General features: G+C 42.3%; 1 protein-coding gene across 4 annotated transcripts in view; it reads left to right on the forward strand.

Moving 5' to 3' along the window:
- The window catches only part of mast2 (microtubule associated serine/threonine kinase 2), a 464,493-nt gene that overhangs the window by 359,918 nt on the left and 86,897 nt on the right, over positions 1–17,678 (forward strand). For all 4 annotated transcript variants that reach the window (XM_067990160.1, XM_067990162.1, XM_067990163.1 and 1 more), the window contains one exon: positions 7,070–7,224. In XM_067990160.1, coding sequence (XP_067846261.1) covers positions 7,070–7,224 — 155 coding nt within the window. The remainder of the gene's footprint in view (positions 1–7,069; positions 7,225–17,678) is intronic.

Consider the following 17,678-nt stretch of genomic DNA (forward strand, 5'->3'; position numbering starts at 1 on the left):
TGAAAGGAAGAAAAATACATTATTGTTAAACCGGATGTGATGAAGGATTTTTTTTAATTCATTCATGGGACGTGGGCATCGCTGCTGGCAAGGCGAGCATTTATTGCCCATCCCTAATTGCCCTTGAGAAGGTGGTGGTGAGCCGCCTTCTTGAACTGCTGCAGTCCATGTGGTGAAGGTCCTCCCACAGTGCTATTAGGTAGGGAGTTCCAGGATTTTGACCCAGCAATGATGAAGGAATGGCTATATATTTCTCATGATGTGGAGATGCCGGTGATGGACTGGGGTGGACAAATGTAAGGAATCTTACAACACCAGGTTATAGTCCAACAAATTTATTTTAAAATCACAAGCTTTCGGAGATTATCCCCTTCGTCAGGTGAATGAGTGAAAGGTTCTCAAATCGCATATCTTATACTAGGCTGGGACAGCATCACACCAATCAAAAGGTGTCGTTGTTATTCAAACAGGCCAGTCACGGAGAACAGCACGTCCCAGTACACTGGATATACATTGTGTCAATTACACAGACAGACAGAAAGAAACCCAAATGGCAGAGAGAGAGAGAGAATATTAAAAATATAACTTTTTTTCCCCCTTTTTGCTGGTGGGGTTACGTGTAGCGTGACATGAACCCAAGATCCCAGTTGAAGCCGTCCTCATGGGTGCGGAACTTGGCTATCAACTTCTGCTCGACGATTTTGCGTTGTCGTGTGTCTCGAAGGCCGCCTTGGAGAACGCTTACCCGAAGATCGGTGGCTGAATGTCCTTGACTGCTAAAGTGTTCCCCGACTGGGAGGGAACCCTCCTGTCTGGCGATTGTTGCGCGGTGTCCGTTCATCCGTTGTCGCAGTGTCTGCATGGTCTCGCCAATGTACCATGCTCCAGGGCATCCTTTCCTGCAACGTATGAGGTAGACAACGTTGGCCGAGTCACCGGAGTATGAACCATGTACCTAGTGGGTGGTGTCCTCTCGTGTGATGGTGGTATCCGTGTCGATGATCTGTCACGCTACACGTAACCCCACCAGCAAAAAGGGGAAAAAAAAGTTATGTTTTTAATATTCTCTCTCTCTCTCTCCCTCTCTCTGCCATTTGGGTTTCTTTCTGTCTGTCTGTGTAATTGACACAATGTATATCCAGTGTACTGGGACGTGCTGTTCTCCGTGACTGGCCTGTTTGAATAACAACGACACCTTTTGATTGGTGTGATGCTGTCCCAGCCTAGTATAAGATATGCGATTTGAGAACCTTTTCACTCATTCACCTGACGAAGGGGATAATCTCCGAAAGCTTGTGATTTTAAAATAAATTTGTTGGACTATAACCTGGTGTTGTAAGATTCCTTACATTTATATATTTCTCAGTCAGGATGGCGTGTGACTTGGAGGGGAACATGCAGGTGGTGGTGTTTCCATGCACCTGCTGCCCTTGTCCTTCTAGCTGGTAGAGGTCGTTTTGGGAGGTGCTGTCGACGAAGCCTTGGTGAGTTGCTGCAATGCACCTTGTAGATGATACACGCTGCAGCCACAGTGCGCCGGTGTTGGAGGGTGTAAATGTTTAAGGTGGTGGATGCAGTACCAATCAAGCAGGCTGCTTTGTCCTGGATGGCGTCGAGCTTCTTGAGTGTTGTTGGAGCTGCACTCATCCAGGCAAGTGGAGAGTATTCCATCGCACTCCTCACTTGTGCCTCATAGATGGTGGAAAGGCTTTGGGGAGCCAGGAGGTGAGTCACTCCAGCCTCTGACCTTCTCTTGTAGCCACAATATTTATGTGACTGGTCCAGTTTAGTTTCTGGATAATGACGACATCCAGGATTTGGCGATGGTAATGCCATTGAATGTCAAGAGGAGGTGGTTGGACTCTCTCTTGTTGGAGATGGTCATTGCCTGGCACTTGTGTGGCTCGAATGTTACTTGCCACTTATCAGACGTTATGATGGAAGGAAGGTCATTGATGAAGCAGCTGAAGGTGGTTGGGCCTAGAACACTGCCCTGAGGAACTCCTGCAGCGATGTCTTGGGGTTGAGATGATTGGCCTCCAACAACCACTACCATCTGCCTTTGTGGAACTGAGGACCAGGACAGCTATGGAATAGATTGAGCTCATGTGTTGGAGAGAGGTCAAGAGTGTGCGTGTGGGACCGCATGCTAGAGAGGGTGGATTGCATGAAGCGCTGAGAGCAGTAGTAGAGGTGCGTTGTATAACTTGAAGGTATTGGTGGTAATGAGTGGATCTAAAAAGGGAAGGGTGAAACTTTAGCTGAAGTCCAGTTAGAGTTAGTCAGAGGAGGAGGAGGCAGGTGTTGAGAAAGAAGATATGGCTGAAAAAGCAGGGCTTAGGAAATAAAGTCACAGACGAGAAGGGCAAAGGATAACAATGAAGATGAACAGCATGAAAGAGACAAAGAGAAAATGATGACAGAGTTCAGAATTTCTTAAAGGCTGGCATTCCAGAGAGAAATAATGGTAAATCAAACAGTAAAATAAAAAGAAAAAATTGCAAATGGCAGAAATCAGAAATAAAAAGTCGTAATCACCCTGAAACCATGTGTAGAAGTAGGTAAGATGTGAAATATTGTTCTTTTTGTGGCTCCTCCCTGTGTCACCCACCTTCCTCCTCGCCTCAACTTCAGATTTTCTCCTGGATGTGCAGCCAAGAAGGTCTTTGTGAACCTGAATCTGAGAGCGTAGTTTTAACCTAACCAGCCTAGGGGAAAACATGATGTGGAGATGCCGGTGATGGACTGGGGTTGACAATTGTAAACAATTTTACAACACCAAGTTATAGTCCAGCAATTTTATTTTAAATTCACAAGCTTTCGGAGACTTCCTCCTTCCTCAGGCAAATGTTTCAGGATCTCCTTGAAGCCTACGCATTTATACATATAGAACAATACATGGTGTTTACAGACTGCCCCTGCAACTGCCCGTTGCCAAGGCAATCACCGTGTTCAGACAGAGAGGTGTCACCTGCAGAACCCCCGAATACACATTCAACAAAAAAACAAACAGGGAAAAAAAAACAGAGAAAAAAAACAGAGAGAGGCAGAAACATCCGGAAGGCAGAGAGAGCCAGCAAATGACCCATTATATTAAAAACAGATAACATTTGTTCGCTGGTGGGGTAACGTGTAGCGTGACATGAACCCAAGATCCCGGTTGAGGCCGTCCTCATGGGTGCGGAACTTGGCTATCAATTTTTGCTCGACGATTTTGCGTTGTCGTGTGTCTCGAAGGCCGCCTTGGAGTACGCTTACCCGAAGGTCGGTGGATGAATGTCCATGACTGCTGAAGTGTTCCCCGACTGGGAGGGAACCCTCCTGTTTGGCGATTGTTGCGCGGTGTCCGTTCATCCGTTGTCGCAGCGTCTGCATGGTCTCGCCAATGTACCATGCTCTGGGGCATCCTTTCCTGCAACGTATGAGGTAGACAACGTTGGCCGAGTCACAGGAGTATGAACCATGCACCTGGTGGGTGGTGTCCTCTCGTGTGATGGTGGTATCTGTGTCGATGATCTGGCATGTCTTGCAGAGGTTACCGTGGCAGGGTTGTGTGGCGTCGTGGACGCTGTTCTCTTGAAAGCTAGGTAATTTGCTGCGAACGATGGTCTGTTTGAGGTTGGGTGGCTGTTTAAAGGCGAGTAGTGGAGGTGTGGGGATGGCCATAGCGAGGTGTTTGTCCTCATTGATGACATGTTGAAGGCTGCGGAGAACATGGCGTAGTTTCTCCGCTCCGGGGAAGTACTGGACGACAAAGGGTACTCTGTTGGTTGCGTCCCGTGTTAGTCTCCTGAGGAGGTCTATGCGATTTTTTGCTGTGGCCCGTCGGAACTGTCGATCGATGAGTCGAGCGTCATATCCCGTTCTTACTAGGGCGTCTTTCAGCGTCTGTAGGTGTCCATCGCGTTCCTCCAAAGAACACACCCACCAGCTGAACAAACTGATCAAGACCTTCGATCCAGACCTTCAAAGCATCCTACGCATTCTCATCCCACGTAATCCCCGTGTGGGAGACTTCTACTGCCTCCCAAAGATACACAAAGCCAACACACCCGGACGTCCCATCGTATCAGGCAACGGAACCCTGTGTGAGAACCTCTCTGGATACATCGAGGGCATCCTGAAACCCATCGTACAGGGAACCCCCAGCTTCTGTCGCGACACTACAGACTTCCTACAAAAACTCAGTACCCACGGACCAGTTGAACCAGGAACACTTCTCACCACGATGGACGTCTCGGCACTATACACCAGTATCCCCCACGATGACGGCATCGCTGCGACAGCATCAATACTCAACACCAACAACAGCCAATCTCCGGAAGCCATCCTACAACTCATCCGCTTCATCCTGGATCACAATGTCTTCACCTTCAATAACCAGTTCTTTACCCAAACACACGGAACAGCCATGGGGACCAAATTCGCACCCCAATACGCCAACATTTTCATGCACAAGTTCGAGCAGGACTTCTTCACTGCACAAGACCTCCAACCAACACTATACACCAGATACATCGACGACATTTTCTTTCTATGGACCCACGGCAAGGAATCACTAAAGAGACTACACGATAACATCAACAAGTTCCATCCCACCATCAAGCTCACCATGGACTACTCCTCAGAATCAGTTTCTTTCTTGGACACACGAATCTCCATCAAAGACGGGCACCTCAGCACCTCACTCTACCGCAAGCCCACGGACAACCTCACGATGCTCCACTTTTCCAGCTTCCACCCTAACCACGTCAAAGAGGCCATCCCCTATGGACAGGCCCTGCGAATACACAGGGTCTGCTCAGACGAGGAGGAACGCGATGGACACCTACAGACGCTGAAAGACGCCCTAGTAAGAACGGGATATGACGCTCGACTCATCGATCGACAGTTCCGACGGGCCACAGCAAAAAATCGCATAGACCTCCTCAGGAGACTAACACGGGACGCAACCAACAGAGTACCCTTTGTCGTCCAGTACTTCCCCGGAGCGGAGAAACTACGCCATGTTCTCCGCAGCCTTCAACATGTCATCAATGAGGACAAACACCTCGCTATGGCCATCCCCACACCTCCACTACTCGCCTTTAAACAGCCACCCAACCTCAAACAGACCATCGTTCGCAGCAAATTACCTAGCTTTCAAGAGAACAGCGTCCACGACGCCACACAACCCTGCCACGGTAACCTCTGCAAGACATGCCAGATCATCGACACAGATACCACCATCACACGAGAGGACACCACCCACCAGGTGCATGGTTCATACTCCTGTGACTCGGCCAACGTTGTCTACCTCATACGTTGCAGGAAAGGATGCCCCAGAGCATGGTACATTGGCGAGACCATGCAGACGCTGCGACAACGGATGAACGGACACCGCGCAACAATCGCCAAACAGGAGGGTTCCCTCCCAGTCGGGGAACACTTCAGCAGTCATGGACATTCATCCACCGACCTTCGGGTAAGCGTACTCCAAGGCGGCCTTCGAGACACACGACAACGCAAAATCGTCGAGCAAAAATTGATAGCCAAGTTCCGCACCCATGAGGACGGCCTCAACCGGGATCTTGGGTTCATGTCACGCTACACGTTACCCCACCAGCGAACAAATGTTATCTGTTTTTAATATAATGGGTCATTTGCTGGCTCTCTCTGCCTTCCGGATGTTTCTGCCTCTCTCTGTTTTTTTTCTCTGTTTTTTTTTCCCTGTTTGTTTTTTTGTTGAATGTGTATTCGGGGGTTCTGCAGGTGACACCTCTCTGTCTGAACACGGTGATTGCCTTGGCAACGGGCAGTTGCAGGGGCAGTCTGTAAACACCATGTATTGTTCTATATGTATAAATGCGTAGGCTTCAAGGAGATCCTGAAACATTTGCCTGAGGAAGGAGGAAGTCTCCGAAAGCTTGTGAATTTAAAATAAAATTGCTGGACTATAACTTGGTGTTGTAAAATTGTTTACAATAGGGGAAAACAGACAGGGTTGGCTCGGCAGCCCTGAGCAAGAAAACAGGCTGTTGATGGCCTATGCTGGCACCAATGTGTAAGTGCCTACCAGGAGGTGTGCAAGACAGAGCTGAATAACTCTGCCTTCAATTCCTGTGCTCACCACCTCTTGCAATCACCAATGTGAATTAACATTTATCTGATCATTCATGGCAAAATGATTGGTTGCCTTAGTAAAGCAACCATTCTGATCGGACATAACCTGTGAAATCATCTTTGTATTTTATTCCCAAAATATAGAACAGAGGTTAATGCTTTATGCAGGGTACTGTGTAACTGGCACGATAACCCTCAGTTTATTTTGATAAATGGCATTGTACTTTGTTGCTTCTAATATTAGAATTAGTCCTGCTAAATCAGTTACATAATACATGGTCTTTAACATTATTTACATTTGGTTTTTTTTCGTTTTTAATTCTCACAATATGAGAAGTGCTGACTTGCAGTCTAGTTAAGCATGGTAATGTATTTCTTTGTTTTGATAGTCAGTCATTGTAGTATAACTTGTGCTAGGTATAGACTGCACTGAGACAACTTCAGTCATAACTAAGGCTCACTTAGAATTAAAACAATCCTGCTGAAGGAATTAAACAAAAATGATGATGGACATTATGGACCTGTGGACTTTTAATGAATACCTTATATGTGCATTTTTTGAATCATTTCCTTTGAGAAATAAAAGCAGGATTACTCCACTTAACTCCCAGAAGTATTTTTGATTTTAAAAAATATATATATATTTCAGCAGTTATACTTTAAGAGAAGATATGTTATCTTAAAAAATATATTTTACTCTTGAAATAAATGTGCTTTGCTTTACATGAGTGATTTAACTGATATGTATAATTAAGTGTTTCTGTGCAGGTTTGAGGTGCTAACTTCAGTCAAAATTTGCTGTAGGAAGTAGCATCATTCATTCATTAAAATAGCAGATTTGTTTGACCTTTTTATTTTGCCTTGAATACTTGTTTTTCCCTTCACTTCCATGCTCTAGTAATTTAGAGGAATGGAGTTGGGACTGATGAGAAATAGCACTTAGAAAGATTTTGTTTACTGCACACAGTCATCCTGCTCATCACAGGAAAAACTTCACCAGCTGCCATATCAGCCCACAGCTGATGAACTGCATTTCCTCAGCAAGCACTTCAGCACAGAGAGCATCACAGATGATGATGGACGACAGTCTCCTGCCATGCGTCCTCGATCACGCAGCCTCAGGTTAGTACTATAAAAATAAATCTTGACCAGCAGGCCAGTTAAATGTAAAATTGCTAAAGTAGGAATTACAGTGATAAAGACAGTGCATTTGTTTGAATTCCTGTGGCTCTGGAGTATTGATATTTTTTAACATTTATGATTATTTAAGATTGAGGGTGCAGTAATTTTCAGAAAAGACAAGTTTCTACAAAGCAGACATTCCTCTTTATAAATCTTCAGATGGTGATTTGTAAATTAGGTACTGGGATGGTATTTGCAAAGCATGGTAGTGACATTGAGTGGCTAGAAATGGTTTCATCTGAATATTTATAAATGGGAATTTCTGAGATGCAAGTCGGAAATTATTAACAACATGTGGTGATAATGACTTCTTGATCCAATTTCACTGTGTTGCATATTTAGTGTCATATGCCTTCCTTAAGCATGACGATCCTTTTCATGATGAATGTAAACAAATTCTAAATGATGAAATTTACAGTTAGTTGAAAAATCCTTTTAAAAACAGAACTTTTCAATATTTATCCTATTCGTAACCTGACACTCCAGTGATGGCCGTAAGTCCCAACTGGTAAAGTCCCAGGTTCAAAGATATATCCTGTTTGTATCACCCTTGAAAAGGATAGTTATTTACAGAAAATTCCTTGCTGTTTTCTGTGACACTTATACTTTGCAGTGTTTCTGGGAAACAAACAATATTGTTTTGTTAAAAAATTGTAAGTAAATGTGATTTGGTTATTTACAGACCCAATCAATGTAAAATTTACTTAGGGCTCTTAATATTGTCCCATTTCTACAGTCAAATCAGTAAGCCATTTATTATTTGTTAACTATTATTTCAATAGAAGCTGAACAATTGGAGCATTTTTAAGCAATTAATTGTAAAATTCACCAAGTTTATGCATAGAAGGGGCTTTTCTTCCCCCTCCAACCCCTCCATTCTGTGCCTTCCACCAAAAATTGTGAGACCCTGCCATTGCCACATTCACAGGTACAAAACTATCTTGAAAGGATTATGGTTAAATTCCATCTTTAGAGGAACTTCTTTAAAAAATCTTAACTTGGGTACATCTGCTGCTTCAGTAGTTCCCTGTTGTCTTATAGTTGTTTGAATTGTCATCACTGATGTTTTCACATGTGTCACCATTGAATCTCTCATTTAGCACAATTGCATTAAAATATTTTGGCCAAACTTTATATTATCTCCCAAGCAGCATGCACTGTAACTGCAATATTTAAGGCATTACTGTTGGGCAATACTTTTGAATCTGATAAAAATAATGATGATTAAGCAACTTTAAAGGAAATTGAGCTGCATTTAAGGTGTATTTGCACTACAGGGAGTGCTGGTGCGAAGCAGTACCAATGCTAAACACGTGTAGTGTAAATCCAGCCAGAGCCTAACCTGATTCTGGAATGAAACGGAATGAGACTCCATTCTCCAGGAAGCCTTACTCCACTTCACTCAGGTCAGCCCTGACTCCAGATTAGGCTGCATTTAATCTATAACTGTAGCATCTTTCTGATGCAAAACTGCCTCACAGCAATGTTCCAGTTGCAGTGTAAGTACACCCTGATTCTCAATCTGTGCTTGCAGTTCAATTCTGGTGGGTTTTTTTGTGCGTGAATAAGGAAGGGAAATGTTGTGCTGCTATAATCTGCTGTCTGCCTGATTTTGTTATGAAATTTTCATTATGACCACTCTGAACTTAATGTGTGAACTACTGAATTACTGTGCCAAGCGAGAGTGGTCTAGGAATAAGGCATTTAACTTGCATTACACCTGCTTCCTCAACCAATAGGATCATCAGCGTTCAATATTCTAAGAGTGAAATTTAGCAAATAGAATTAGGTATTTATTTATAAAATCTTTTAGACTGCCATTGCATTTCTTGAGAATTATTGCAAACTGTGTTGACTGTCATGAGAATTGAGGGGGACTGTTTAATATTTCTGAAACCTAACCACTTTATGGCCTAAACATTCTGAGGAAAGTCAAGAGTATTAGCTCCACAAAGTATGCAAGTAAGAGTTATTGAGGTGGGAAGCAAAAAGTCTTTAATTCCAAGAAAGGTGATTCTTTTTAACGTGCAGCTCAGCAACTAGTCAATAGGAAATTGATTGGCAGGAACTGAATGAAGAGATTATTTGATTGGAATAAATGTATTTTTATGGTAATCAATTGGATCATTAATACAACACCAAACTGGCCTGCATGGAGTGTAGCCTCCATACTCATAGATCTCATCTTGCTCAGCAGATGACTATATCATTTCTACTATCAGGTAACAGTTTTCTCAGTTATGTCTTTAACATTATCTTTAATCTGTTCATTTTAAAAAAAGGTTTTAGGTATTTGTTCTTAAAGACATTGTTCAATTTTAAACAAAAAGCTCAGTAAGGAGATTACTGTAAATATATTATTTTGAAACCAATTACAAGCAAGAGGTAATTTGCCACATCTGGTAAGTGAGTGGGTGATTTTAAATTCAGTAGTGGGCAATTTGATTAGTTAGTATTGGACGATAACATCAAAAATAAAAGAAAAAGAGAGATGGGGACAATTCACTTTATCATCTCAAAGCATTTTATTGCTGTAAGCCTGTACTTGTATTTAAATTGATTTACATTGAGTCTACAGGCCATTTGGCCTAACTGGTGTTTATGCTGCACACAAGCCTCCTCCCACCCCTTTTCATCTACCCCTATCAGCATACCCTTCTATCCCTTTCTCATGTGCTTATCTAGCTTCCCCTTAAATGCATCTATCCTATTTGCATCATCTATTCCTTGTGGTAGCACGTTCCGCATTCGTACCACTCTCTGGTAAAGAAGTTTCTCCTGAATTCCCTATTGGATTTATTAGTTGATTATCTTATTTTTATGACCTCTAGTTTTGGACTCCCCCATAAGTGGAAACATTTTCTCTATGACTACCCTATCAAAGCCTTGCATTATCTTAAAGATCTCTATCAGGTTACCCCTCAGCCTTAGCTTTTCTAGAGAAAAGGGCCCTAATCTGTTTAGCCTTTCCTGATAAGTATATCCTCTCAGTTCTGGTATCATCCTTGTGTATCTTTTTTGCACCTTCTCCAATGTCTCTATCCTTTTTATAGTATGGAGACCAGAACTCTGCACAGCACTCCGTGTGGTCTAACTAATATTCTATACAAGTCGCTGGCAAGGCCAGCATTTATTGCCCATCCCTAATTGCCCTTGAGAAGGTGATGGTGAGCTGCCTTCTTGAGCTGCTGCTGTCCTTGTGGTGAAGGTACTCCCACAGTGCTGTTAGGTAGGGAATTCCAGGAATTTGACCCAGCAGCGAGGAAGGAACGGCGATATATTTCTAAGTCAGGCTGGTGTGTGACTTGGAGGGGAACGTGCAGGTGGTGTTGGTCCCATATGCCTGCTGCCCTTGTCCTCCTAGATGGTAGAGTTCGCGGGTTTGGTAGGTGCTTTCGAAGAAACCTTGGCGAGCTGCTGTAGTGCATCTTGTAGATGGTACACATTGCAGCCACAGTGCGCCAGTGGTGGAGGGAGTGAATGTTTAAGGTGGTGAATGGGGTGCCAATCAAGTGGGCTGCTTTGTCCTGGATGGTGTCGAGCTTCTTGAGTGTTGTTGGAGCTGCAGTCATCCAGGCAAGTGGAGAGTATTCCATCACATTCCTGACTTGTGCCTTGTAGATGGTGGAAAGGCTTTGGGGAGTCAGGAGGTGAGTCACTCGCCTCTGACCTACTCTTGTAGCCACAGTATTTATGTGATTGGTCCAGTTAAGTTTCTGGTCAATGGTGACCCTCAGGATGTCGATGGTGGGGGATTTGGCAATGGTTTATAACCTTATTAACCTGCTACTTTTAGAGATTTGTGCATCTGTACCCCTAGGTCCTGTTGCTCCTCTACCCCATTTAAATTCTTATTATCCAAGCAGTATGTCGCCTTCTTATCCTTCCTACCAAAATGCACCACCTCACATTTATCTCCACTGAAATTCATTTGCCAATAAAATGCCCATTCTGCAACTTGTATTTTGTAGCATTTTTCCTTTTGTATTAACTGCACGCCCCAATTTGATGTCATCCGCAAATTTTGAATCCGATTCCCGAGTCCAAACAGTTAATGTAAATTGTGAACAATCGTGGTCCCAGCACCGATCCTTGTGGAACACTGTTTCCCACCTTTTGCTAGTCTGAGTAGCTACCCTTGACACCTACTCTCTGTTTTCTTCTTTGTAGCCAGCTTGCTATCCATTCTGCTGCCTGTCCCTTGACTCCATATGCTCTGACCTTAGTCATGAATCTACAGTGTGGTACCTTATCGAAAACCTTTCGAAAATTCAAACATATTATATCTACTGCACCACCCTTGTTTACTCTTTCTGTTGCTTCTTCAAAGAATTTAATAATTGATCAAAATTCGTCTCATTTTTATTTTAGAAAAGGTTAAATACGACTTCTTATTTCAAAATTTTTACTTTTACCATTCAATCATAACAATAGGTTGCAAGATGCTGGAAACTAGAATAACAACTTTTGGTTTTCATTTTTTTCCTCTGTTTGTCAAATTCATGCCACAGTATTGCTCTTGGAATCAAAAGTCTTATTAATTTACAGCAGCTGCTGCTTTTCAAAATTAATTCTGCATTAATTTTCTCAGTAAGACTATCAGGATATTGTGTGTGGAAATGCAGGGAATGTCGTATTCAGAATGACCCTAATGAGAGAAGTCATGAATGGGTTATAGGCAATCTCCTGAGTGGAGATATTTATCATCTTCACATGATTAACCAGGGCTTATCATAGAATCATACAACACAGGAGGCCATTTAGCCCATCGTGCCTGTGCCAGCTCTTTGAGAGAGCTATCCAATTAGTCCCACTAACTAGTTTCCCTATAGTCCTGCAATTTTTTCACCTTCAAGTATTTATCCAATTCCCTTTTGAAAGTTACTATTGAATCTGCTTCTACCACCCTTTCAGGCAGTGCATTCCAGATTATAACAACTTGCTATGTAAAAAAATTTCTCCTCATCTACCCTCTGGTTCTTTTGCCAGTTCCCTTAAATCTGTGTCTTCTGGTTACCGAGCCTTCTGCCAGTGGAAATAATTTCTCCTTATTTACTCTATCAAAACCCGTTGTTATTTTGAACACCTCTATTAAATATCCCCGTAACCTTCTCTGCTCTACGAAGAACAATCCCAGCTTCTCCAATCTCTCCACATAACTGAAGTCCCTCATCCCTGGTACCATTCAAGTAAATCTTCTCTGCATCATCTCCAAGGCCTTGATGTTCTTCCTGAAGTGTGATGCTCAGAATTGGACACAATACTCCAGCTTGAGGCCTAACCAGTGATTTATAAAGATTTTGCATAACTTCCTTGCTTTTATACTCTATGCCTCTATTTTTAAAGCCAAGGATCCTGTATGCTTTTTTACAGTCTTATCAACTTGTCCTGCCACCTCCAAAGATTTATGTACGTAAGCCCCCAGGTCTCTCTGTTCCTGTACCCCCCTTTAAAATTGTGCCATATAATTTCTCCTCATTCTTCCTTCCAAAATGCATCACTTCACACTTATCTGCATTAAATTTCATCTGCCATGTGTCTGCCCATTTCACCAGTCTGTCTCTGTCCTCCTAAAGTCTGCAACTATTGTCCTCACTGTTTGCTACATTTCCAAGTTTCTTGTCATCTGTGAACTTTGAAATTATGCCCTCTATACCCAAGTCCAGGTCATTAATGTATTTCAAAAAGAGCAATGGTCCTAACACCAACCCCTGGGGACACTACTGTGTACTTCCCTCCGGTCTGAAAAACAACCATTCACCACTACTCTCTGCTTTCTGTCCCTTAGCCAATTTCATATTCACACTGTCACTGCCACTTTAATCCCATGGGCTTCAGTTTTGCTAACAAGTGTATTGTGTGGTACTTTTATCAATTGCCTTTTGAAAGTCCATATACACAACATCAACCGCACTACCCTCATGAACCCTCTCTATGAGTTCTTTGATGAAGTAAATCAAGTTTTTTCAGACGTTTGCCGTTAACAAATCTGTCATTTATTAACCCATATTTTTCCAAATGGCAATTCATTTTGTCCTGGATTATTGCCTCTTAATGTTTCCCCACCATCGACGTTCAGCTGACTGGCCTGTAGTTACCAGGTTTATCCCTCTCCCCTTGTTTGAACAAGGGTGTAACATTTGCAACCTACGGTCCTCTGGCACCACTCCCATATCAATGGAGGATTGAAAGGTTATGACTGGAGCCTCCACTGTTTCTACTCTTACTTCCCTCAGCAATCTAGGATGCATCCCATCCGGACCGGGTGACTTTTCTACTTTGAGCGTTGCCAACTTTTTAAGTATCTCTATCTATTTTTATCCTGTCCAATTTCTCTATTACCTCCTCCTTTACTGTGACATTGACAGCATCCTCTTTTGTCTCTTCTTGAATACAAGAGTCAGAATGGACTCCTGATTTTGTAATCTTAGACGTAAAATTTGCTGGGAGTATATCAAAGGTTGTAATACAATGGAGGCATTCTAATGGCAGCATACACTCGGCTTAAAACTAATCAAGTTTTGCTCTATCACAAGGTTTTGCAACCGCTTAAAACATACTCCCAGCCCACTTTTATGTAATGTATACTTGCTTAAAAGCTCTTGCATATGGAGCATTGGACTTTTAGCTGGGAGGGCTGAGTTTGGATCACAATCTCCATATCTATTTTCACTTTAGCTTCCCTAGGAGGATAAATTTCTCTAGTCACAGCCAAGTTGCCTGATCAGAATTGAAGACAGATTTGATCAGGGGGAAGAGAGATTGAATTCCTCCTTCCTGGTGGATTGACATCCTTGGAGGGGTCTGTGGGCTTTTCCAATGCTGCCTTCCTATCTCGGGTAGTTTGCATTTAGACATTGATACCATCCATCTTCATGCTGAAAGTATTTGGGGTTTTTGAGCATTGCATAGCAGAAGATGACAGTGTTACGAAGATATGTTTTGCAGTGTGGTTCCAAACTAAGCTCTTACATGTAATTTCTTTTATTAAAATTTGGTGACTTCTGGTTACTTTTGTCAATATCCATCATTTTCAACTGATGGATACTTGGAGTAAATAGAAGATAGCCTTATCATTTATGTTTTTGAGGTTGGAGACAGTGGTGTGAAACAAATTTGCTAACATGGAGGATAACTCTTGTGTTAAAGTTTTAAGTGATTGATTGTTTTTCTATGCAAATGTGAAACATCTGAGGTGTTACTCACACTGCATCAAGCATTGGTTGGAAGCAGTCCCAAACCCGCAAACCTTTATAAATTGACTTTGCGGCCTCAGCCAGGTTACTGTGGGAGGTGCAGAGTGACAGCCAAATATCTCCTGAGATGGAGGGAAAATTGGAAGTCGAATTATCTCTTCCAATGTACTACTTGATATACGAGTATGGGGATAGTTTCATTGTACCTGTGACACATTTTGTTCTTGAATAAAGTTGTGACAACAAAATTCCAGTTATCAACTTTTTAATTGATGCTTATTTGTTTCCAAAAATAATCAATAATTCCCGCAACCAATAACAAGAACAATAAGAAACAAAGTTCAATAATTGTGTTAATAAATAATGAAAGAACACTAGTAGTAATACTAGTAGTTCAGTGATAATGTGAGTTTAACTACAACTAAAATACATATGCATTGCACAAGTTATAGTCAGGCACACAAATCAATGTGACTTTTGACATGCTTTGTTTCTCACTTTTTTTGAAATCTGTTTTCCACTTGGTTTTGCCTGAGCATATCAATTCTGAAACATGAGCATCATTTGGATTTTATTTATGGGTAGAGGAAAAATAGATTCATCCATTGAACTGAACAGGTGGAATGAACTTGGAAATCAGAAGGGCACAGGACTTAAATACTTCTTACATGGCATAACCCTCCAAAATTCAACGCAGTATTAATGATTTTAACTTCATTCATTCCACACTCTGGCTCCACATGGAGGCTTCAGCTTGGCACCAATAATTAAAACACTCATGGCTCACTCTGAGTGATTTCACTCCAGTTATCATCCTCTTCCCTCGCAAGGTGTTCAGGAAAGATAGGGAAGGAAAGAAAAGAGGGGGGTGACAGTATTGATTAAGGAGAATATTGCAGTATTGGAGAGAGAGGATGTCCTGAAGGAGTCAAGGACAGAATCTATTTGGTTATAGTTAAGAAATAAAAGGTGCCATTACACTACTGGGTGTATTCTGTAGGCCACCAACTAGTGGGAAGGATAAAGAGGAGCAAATTTACAGAGAAATTACAGAGAGCTGCAAAAGCTATAGAGTAGTGATAACTGGGGACTTCAACTATCCTTATGTTGACTGGGATAACAATATAATGTAAGGGGCACAGAGGGGGAGGTGTTTTTGAAATGTGTTCAGGATAACTTTCTTAACCAGTACGTTTCTGGCCCAACGAGGAAGAGGCATTGCTTGGACTTGGCTCTAGGGAATGAGGTGGGCCAAGTGGAGCACGTATCAGTGGGAGAGCATTTAGGGAGCTGCGATCATAGTATCATAAGCTTTAGACTAGCTATGGAAAAGGGAGATGGACCACTCTAAAGTAAAAATACTTAATTGGAGGAGGGCCAATTTCAATGGGATGAGAACAGATCTGGCCCGGGTAAATTGGAATCAAAGATTGGCAGGCAAAACCGTAATTGAACAGTGGGCAGCCTTCAAAGAGGAGATGGTTTGGATACAGTCTAGGTACATTCCTACGAAGCAGTACGGTAGGGCAACTAAAGCCAGAGCTCCCTGGATGACAAAAGAGATAGTGAGTAAGATAAAATGGAAAAAAGGGGTATATGACAGATGTCAGGTTGATAACACAAGTGAGAACCAGGCAAAATATAGAAAGTTCAGAGGGGAAGTGAAAAAGGAAATAAGAGGGGCAAAGAGAGAGTATGAGAATAGATTGGCGGCCAACATAAAAGGGAATCCAAAAGTCTTCTACTGGCAAGTAACCAGTAAACGGGTAGTAAGAGGAGGAGTGGGGCCAATTAGGGACCATAAAGGAGATCTATTCATGGAGGCAGAGGGGATGGCTGAGGTACTAAATGAGTACTTTGTATCTGTCTTTACCAAGGAAGAAGATGCTGCCACAGTCTCAGTAAAGGAAGATATAATTGAGATACTGGATGGGCTAAAAATTGATGATGAAGAAGTGCTTGAAAGGCTAGCTGTACTTAAAGTAGATAAATCACCCGGTCCAGATGGGATGCATGCTAGGTTGCTGAGGGAAGTAAGGGTGGAAATTGTGGAGGTACTGGGCATAACCTTCCAAACATCCATAGATACTGGAGAATTGCAAATGTTACACCCTTGTTCAAAAAAGGGTGTAAGGATAAACCCAGCAACTATAGGCCAGTTAGTTTAACCTCAGTGGTGGGAAACTTTTAGAAACAATAATCTGGGACAGAATTAACAATCACTTGGATGAGGGTGGATTGATTAGGGAAAGCTAGCATGGATTTGTTAAAGGCAGATCGTGTTTAACTAACCTGATAGAGTTTTTTGATGAGGCAACAGAGAGGGTAGATGAGGGCAATGCAGTTGATGTGGTGTATATGGACTTTCAAAAGGTGTTTGATGAAGTGCCACATGGTAGACTTATCAAGATTGCGGTCCATGGAATAAAGGGGGCAGTAGCAACATGGATACAGAATTGACTGTGACAGGAAACAGAGAATAATGGTGAATGGTTGTTTCTCTGACTGGAGGGAGGTGTGCAGTGGTGTTCCCCAGGGGTCGGTGCTGGGACCACTGCTTTTCTTGATATATATTAATGACTTGAGTTTACAGGGCACAATTTCAAAATATGCAGATGACACAAAACTTGGAAGTGTCGTAAACAGTGAGGAGGATAGTGATATAGACAGGCTGGTGGCATGAGCGGACATGTGGCAGATGAAATTTAACGCAGAAAAATGCTAAGTGATACATTTCGGTGGGAAAAACAAGGAGAGGCAATATAAATTAGAGGGCACAACTCTAAAAGGGGTACAGGAACAGAGAGATCTGGGCGTAAATGTGCATAAATCATTGAAGGTGGCAAGGCAGGTTGAGAAAGTGGTTAAAAAAGCATAAGGGATCCTGGGCTTTATAAATAGAGGCAAAGAGTACAAAAGTATGGAAGTCATGATGAACCTTTATAAAACACTGGTTCGGCCACAACTGGAGTATTGTGTCCAGTTCTGGGCACTGCACTTTAGGAATGATGTGAAGGCCTGAGAGAGTGCAGGAAAGGTTTACTGGAATGATACTTTGAAAATGCTTTTTTAATTTAAAAAAAATGTTTTATAGCAGATTTCATTTCAGATCTCCATTCCCCAAAAGGGATCTAATTAAATAGCACTTGACATTTCAAAAAGTTTCAGCATTATTAAGCCTAAAACCCCACAAATCAT

Source organism: Heptranchias perlo, chromosome 9 (genome assembly GCF_035084215.1).
Source record: "Heptranchias perlo isolate sHepPer1 chromosome 9, sHepPer1.hap1, whole genome shotgun sequence".
Classification (NCBI taxonomy): domain Eukaryota; kingdom Metazoa; phylum Chordata; class Chondrichthyes; order Hexanchiformes; family Hexanchidae; genus Heptranchias; species Heptranchias perlo.